At 37.4% G+C, this 7,500-nt stretch overlaps 1 protein-coding gene across 1 annotated transcript in view; it reads right to left on the minus strand.

The window, feature by feature from the left end:
- LOC110067570 (uncharacterized) overlaps window positions 1–7,500 on the minus strand; it is a 24,307-nt gene that overhangs the window by 7,093 nt on the left and 9,714 nt on the right. Inside the window, exon 2 of the mRNA XM_089282466.1 lies at window positions 4,427–4,796. Within this exon, the coding sequence (XP_089138592.1) occupies window positions 4,427–4,796 (370 nt within the window). The remainder of the gene's footprint in view (window positions 1–4,426; window positions 4,797–7,500) is intronic.

The following is a 7,500-nucleotide window of genomic DNA, read 5'->3' on the forward strand; positions in this document are numbered from 1 at the left end:
AAGAAAAAGAAATACTAAAATAAGTTAGATAAACAAAAATGAAGAGAGTAAACAAACATGTCAATATGTACATGAAAATATATAAAATGAAGTAAAGGAAAAAAGTGACGTAACTATAACTAAGGAGGAAGTCACCCTCAGGCATCAGATACAAGCAGATACATCTTTAAGATCTAAAACTTGGAAGAGATGTAGAATTTTTGACATGCAGAGGTGTTTTATAAAATTCCAAAGATCAGCAGCTGCAAACCCAGCTCTAAATTTGCCATACGGTAATTAGTTCTTGGTCAAGGAATGAACACATTTTGATTCAATCTTAAACATGTGTGATACTGGTGAACATCTCTGATCTTCAGAAACTATGAGTTGTATATTTTAGGAAGTAAATTGAAAGGCTGCAGGCAAGAACGTCCCCAGATTTTTTGGCCATTTTTGAAAGTGCTAAAAAATAGCTGACATTTGGCATGTGGGCTTCTTTTTACTTGAGAAACATTGCTCTGAAAACTTTTTAGCTGGTTTGCTCTTCGTTTTTGAGAAATAACGTAGGCAAAAAACTCAGTTATCCTAGCACACCCTTTGGAGATCTTTTGCTGAGTTCGAGAAATTTTGTTTCACTGAACAATGAAGTCACCGAACCCATTACATTTGCCACCAGCTGTTCGAACAGATACAAGCTTTTTATTCGTATAATTGAACCAATACGCTATTGTTACATCATTAGTGCAAGTTATGACATTCCATGGGGCCAGAGTCAAGTTTATGTTGTCGTGACACTGGTTTGACACTAGGTCAGTCAATTTTTTTTACTATTTCTCCTCTTCTTTTAAAAACAAAAACATCTGACAGTGTTAAAGAGAATCTGTGCTCTTGACACCAATGAAATTAGCAATTTAAGTTCACAATTTAAGTTCACCTTTGATTAATAAAGTTCCAGAGAAATTATGCTGATGCTTGTACACAAAATCACCCAATTGCAAATGAGCTATTTGAAATATGTTCAATATACCCAACCCTAAAAACAGTGGTCTGCTGTGATCTTGCCAGCCTGATCATGTGATGATTCTTAATACTCAAAACAAAAAAAACCTACTCCCTGAATGTGCATTTTTACAAGATCTATGTCAATAAACAAAAATAAACAACAATCAGATATAGGATTTAAAAGCCCCTGGCTATTTTTTGTACGTGTATTCCACGTAACAATATTGCATCAAAAATGTTATCAACCCCAATATCTCTGAGCTGAAATGTACAAACGTTTGTCTGATCATAATTTACAGAAATTAGTTTTAGTGGGGTAGATGCGATTAGGTTATGAATATTTCCATAAGAAAACAATGATGACTTTTAAATAATATCATAGATATAAACCCACTTAATATGGGTTCACAGTTTGTATAGCCCATACAGTGACCAACTGCATTAAGGTTACAGTTTACCTTCAGATCGGCAATTTTCTTCAAATTTGGATTTTTGGTTCAAAATAATGGTCGAAGAGTAATCTCTAATTTCTGAAAACAACATTGAAAAAAACTCAATATTGGCGGAGAAATGGAGGTTTTACGTTACGGCCGGAAGTAAAAGTTCCCTCTTGATTGACAGCCCTATAACGTGTACGCAATCAACCGAGACTACTTTCGCGGGAATATATGGATACCACGAATTGGCTGGCTACTCAGATCCAAGCATTTTTGAGTTATTTTTTTGTAAAAAAAATACCTCTTAGTCGGCGCGTCGGGTATGTTATGGACGGGTCAATGGGTGAGTGAGTGAGTGAGTGAGTGAGTGAGTGAGTGAGTGAGTGAGTGAGTGAGTGAGTGAGTGAGTGAGTGAGTGAGTGAGTGAATGAGAGATGTATGTATGTCACACCAATCAGATTGGATCTACTATAAACAGCCAATCAAATTTCTTGTTGTAAAGGTAAATGGTATGTGAGAAGATTTGATCCCGATAGAGTTCAGAACGGCCATATTTATTCTTCTATAAAAGAGGAGGAAGTATTCATATATTGGGTTTACTTCGACATTTTCTGTGGGTTAGGCTGAGGATTTTAGTTAAATGAACGAGATGGGCCTTGAGGTTTGAAACAGTTCGTGAGTTAGTAGTATGCAAATGCAACGAGATATTTTTATTTTTAGTTACAAAGGTAACTTGATACTTTTGTTTTTCACAAGGAGTAAATTCAATTAGAGGTCACGAATCGTCGCGTCTAGTTCTTAGGACTTGCTTTAGAGGGGACGAGACTTTAGATTTGAAACAGTTCTAACGTTTACAATAGTAAGTGCGGGTAACAATTGTTTTGTTCTTGTTGCATGCAAATATAACGAGACATTTTTGTTTTTTAGTTACAAAGTGTAATGTGACACTCTTGTTTTTCACAAGGGAGTAAATTCAATTAGAGCGGACGAATCGTCATCACTCTTTCCCACGAGATGTTTGCTATCTTTAGTAACAAATGGTAACTTAACACTTTTGTTTTTTATATGGGAGTAAATTCAATTAGAGCTGACAAGTTATCGGCTACTGTTTCCAGGATATTAAATAAAAAAGAAGGTTTTGTTTCTGGACGGTTTTTACGTCTCTGCAGTAGCAGTTTAATAGTTTTATTTGATGACATTCATTTCAGTCCTATATTTTTAAAGGTCAAAAGTATGAAAACTGTGCAAATGTTCTTTGAAGACTGCGTGGCACCAAGTTAAAGTGCATTTAATTAAATCAGACTTTCAACGTGTCAGAGGTTTTTTTTCTCTTTCTTTCTATTTTCGGTGAAGTTGTGTTGTGTTGTGTTACGACTTGTGTAAAATGCGAAAAAGTCTCTAAATTAACTTGAGTATTTTTGAGCAAAAATTTCTCTTGGGGGTTGGAAGGGTTATGTGATCGGTGAGCGAGGGAGTTATGCATGTGCGGGTGTCACACCAATCACAGTGCGGGTTGTATCAAAGAGCGAATCAAATTGCCTGTTAGAAAATAAGATGATTTCTACATTAATCTGGAGACATGTCAGATTACTGTAGTTTGTTCAGTCAAACATTTTATGGCTTACTATTTAGCTATCTTACCATGACCGATGTAACATCGCAACCAAAAAAACTTGTCAAATTAACCAAATCATTACTGTACCATGAATGCTTCTATCTCCAAAACTTCACAGAAAAAAATAACTCTTGCACGTCTTGCGTGTCTATGTTTCGTATTAGATGTAATTCTATTAAGTTATAAGTAAACATGGACCACGGAAAACTCTGTTTACCAGTTCGAAAAAGCGAAGAACGAATGAAAACACATCAATGAGTGAAGAAGCGAAAGTTGGCCTCACGGATGAAGCTATAGCTATCGTATCAAGCGGGCAAAAAGATCGAGTCAAGAGTAGAGAAAGATTCTGTAAAAGTTTGGGAACTCGACAGCTATAACAGCGACGTGTACATTGACTCTTTTGTTGAGTCCGATACCGATGAATCGCCCAACTCATTGAGATCCATTGGAATATTATCCATGCACATTTGCTCCGCCGCGCTTTCTTTTGTTCAGTTTGTTCTCGTCGCCCAGCCACTCTAGCGTTCGTATCCTTTTTCGTCTTCCCCATTTTGCCAGAGCAGCTTCAAGAAAAACCGAGCTACAGAAAAATTATCTCTCCGCCTTGAGCGCATTGCGAAACACAAGGGTTTTTTCGAGATTCACGCGTAAATTTCACCGCGAGTTAATGGTAGTAATTTTTCCAAGCGCTGATTGGCTCAGTGATCTGAGAACCCAGTTGAAGGCGTTTGTGGGCGGAGTTTGTTTGCGAAGCAAGAGATTTTTCTTAGCGCTGTTTTCTCGAATAAATTTTTTCGCTTGAAGCAGACACTTTAAAGAGTTACAACTCAAAGGGGATTTGTTTGATTGCCCTCAAATTTGGACAGTAGCTAGATTAACATATAAAAGCCAAAACCGTGTCTGCGAATTGTTTATTTCGAAATATTTTTTCTCCGAGAGCAATTTTTGTACGGTCACTTCACATTTTTTAAATCCTATTTTGAAAATGCTCTGTAACTTTTTACTGCAATTGAATATGGCAAAACGCAGACACGCTTTCTTAGCGCTTTTTGTCCTGAAACCGAGGAAAAAAATAAATTGGCGAAAAACAAAATTCGCTTTGACTTGTAGCTTCCAAAAGGTGATTAGGACGCTCGCATTTAGTGGCCGTGAAAAAATCGGCACTTCATTTTATTTCAAAATTTTTGGTATGGTTTGATAGCCAGCTCTATAAGCTTTAATTTGATATGGGGTTTAGGTATCTACAGCTTAAACCGGACGCGCTACATCGCTTGGACGTGAGACACCCCTGAAGGTATACGGTAACCTTAATATGGTGTCATTGTATTGAATATACAACATATACAGTATGTACAAGATTCAAAACTCTAGGTTTGTGAAAACCACCATTTACCTAGGGCAAGACCTTTCCAGTTAAATGAAGGAGGAAGAAACATTCCATAGTTATCGGCATGTATTTTCCCAAGTGCTTTACGGTGCCTCGTATTAAAAACACAAAAGCCTTTCATTAGAGGCAGCAGTAATTCAGCCACAATCTTTACATTAGCATCAGTTTCCAGCATCTTGGAAGCACTGTCAAGGGTCTTCAGAGCACCATCACTCAGTCCACGTTCTCCCGTAGGACTTGTAAGCTTATTCAAACCACTCTTTAAATTGCCTAGAGCTAAACTTTGTACACCTTCCAGTACATCACCTTCAAGAGCAGCCTCTACACACTTAAGAAGAGATGGAGACAGGTCTCGTACAAGTAGAGGTGTTTGATCCTACAATTAAAAAAAGGAATAAAGCACAACATAAGTCTTCTTTAAAAAACAAAGAACACAATCAATGAGTTGTACCAGATATACATAGAAAAAGAGAATAGGGAAAAAGAATTGATCTTGCAAATGCTTCATCTGTTATCAGTTACTGTAAAGTCCACAATTAAACTTGGTAAGGCCATCCCCGTAAAATATTCATTTCCCATTGCCCCTTTCTCACAGAAGTTGGTATGTCAGTTGGTTCAAAAAAAGAAATAAAAATAAAAAGGCTAAAGAAAGAACAAACAACAAAAAAAATAAAAAAATAATTCCATATGAGCCTCGATTATATCTTCCATGTGAATACTCCAAAATCTTTAGTTCCAAGACTTGGCTTTGAGGTCTGATTTAGTAAGAGTCACTTAAATAAGTGCAGAATTCTAAGACTTGCCTTGGACTGAAATTGTTCGAGTTTTTCTTATTTTGAATTTAACAAATTAGCTTTTAACAACTTAAGAACATTATCTCATTTAATTTAAGCAGTTATTATCAATGATGTCTATGTTGTTGTTCCATTTTGGGATGCCCGTGACCCCCCCCCCCCCTTTTTTTGTCAGCCTTTTATAGCAAACAACTTACAACAACTGGCGAAAAACAACATGACAATCTGGAGAGTACCCACACTTTGACACTGTGACCCCCATTTGAAAAAGGTACTGACTTTGCCAAGCAGATAGCTACACCTTAGCGTGGCTCGGATGACCACGTGGAAATGGCGGTCCCGTCTTCAGTAGGAGACGTAAAAATCAGTGTCCGCAATTAGTACTTTCTAGTACTAAAACAGTTTGAAATGAAGTAAGTACACTAAGTAAACAAAGGAGACTTTTGCCTGATTGGCTGATTTGTTGCCCTGGTACTCAGGCTCTTACTGAGCGTGCGCTGTCAAAATCTTAAAAACAAAGATGGCGTCCGAAAGAGTGATTTCATCGTTGACTTTGCTTCATCGCTTGTTCTAGAGTTTTAGGCAAATGTTGCCGTTTTTTGCTTTGACCTCTTTTTCATAATGGTAGGAAAATGTAGGGAGGGAAAGCGCAAACTTCTCACAGGTCACCGTTTTCGCTTTTACTAGCGAGCAACTGTTTCCCTCGTGGCTTTGCAGGGTGGAAAAATGTTCCGCAACAAGTGCAAAAAATGTGTCCTAACAGCACGTATGTAAAGTTTAGAGAAGGGGTAGTTTGTAGAGAGTGCTGTTGTAAGTTAATTAACAAGAATGCAAGGGTGTTATAGTAAAAAAGGAGTTTGTTATGTCTTTTTAATTAATTCAATACATGTATCGATCTGTTAAAACTTACTTTGATTGGCTTCCTTGGAAATCAATGTGATATTATTGTAGAAATTGCGTTTTCCACTCTGAATCTTGCTCTGTTTTTATGGGCATTTGCAAGACAGGGAAGTTACATCAAAAATGGCATTGAAATATTCGCATAAAGTGAGCTGTGGTACTAACCAATTTCAAGCATCCTTTGATTTAACTATAAGCTTAATTACAATTATTATTCCATTACTAAATACAATTAGTGCTATTGTGTTTTGAAAGCAAAGAAACTCTTTTATGGAAGGCACTTTATAGTTCCTTCTTCAGAAAAACAGTTGTCACAAGATATTGCTTGCAGGTACTGTTGCATCCTTGGAGACCCAGGGGCAGTTAGTTGGGGCGGGAGGAAATAAATCAGGCAGAAAAACTGAAGCATCGCAGGTTTACAAGTAAGGCTGGAAAAGCCCCTGGGAACCGACTCTTACCAGACCATTTTTAAACGGCTCTGCCAATGCTGCCTCCTGATTAGGCAGAAAAAGTCTTTGTATTATTCTGCCCAATCGGCGAACAGCAGCTTCTGAGGTACTTTGGTGTGTTCTTACACGAACATTGTTGCATCGGCCATACTTCTTTGGATCATTTTACTTCAAAGAGCCATAGAAATTTGGGAAATCATTTTGGATGTTATCAAGAAAGAAACTCCACGTTTCACTGGGAAAATTTTCATTTCGGCCGATCAAAGGTATCATAAAATAGTGGCTTGTTTATTGGCAAGTCGATTAATTTTCAGCTTTCTTTCATTTGTTCAATTAATTAAAACTTTTATGTACTACGTCCTTTTGTACATGAGTACCAAACCTTACTGAGGAGAATTCCATTGTACTATGCAGTTGAAGTGAATTGTCAATTGATTGTAGGCTGCGAGGTCAGTTGAGGATTCATTGATATTACATATTGACATTGCCTCTCCAAATGTGTGTTTCCAGAAAATATCCATATCCCCCCCACGGATGGTCGTTCAGTTTTAACCCCCCCCCCCACCCCCCTGGAATTTCCATTCCAGAGGGTCTGTGGTGGACCCCCCACCCCCCAGGATTTTCCAGTTTTTTTTTGTCACTTTTTTTAAGCCTTAACAAGTTTTTAGCATTGTACGCTTAAATAAATCAGGCATCACTTTCTTAGTTTACACGCAATGCTTTAATAACTACAGTACACATTCGTTTTGTCTTACAACAGTGCAGTATGTCGTAACATGATGCCTTGTCCACTCCAGATGACAAACGATGTATTGGCGAGCTTAGAAATAGTTGTTGTATTTCGGCTGATTGTGCAGTTGTAAACCGAAACGTAAGACTTCAAAAATTGTTGATATTTGACAACTGACATGAACGAATCTTGAAATAACAATCTGAC

This window comes from Orbicella faveolata, unplaced genomic scaffold, assembly GCF_042242905.1.
Source record: "Orbicella faveolata isolate gen_17 unplaced genomic scaffold, um_ofav_v1 contig_12, whole genome shotgun sequence".
In the NCBI taxonomy this organism is placed as follows: domain Eukaryota; kingdom Metazoa; phylum Cnidaria; class Anthozoa; order Scleractinia; family Merulinidae; genus Orbicella; species Orbicella faveolata.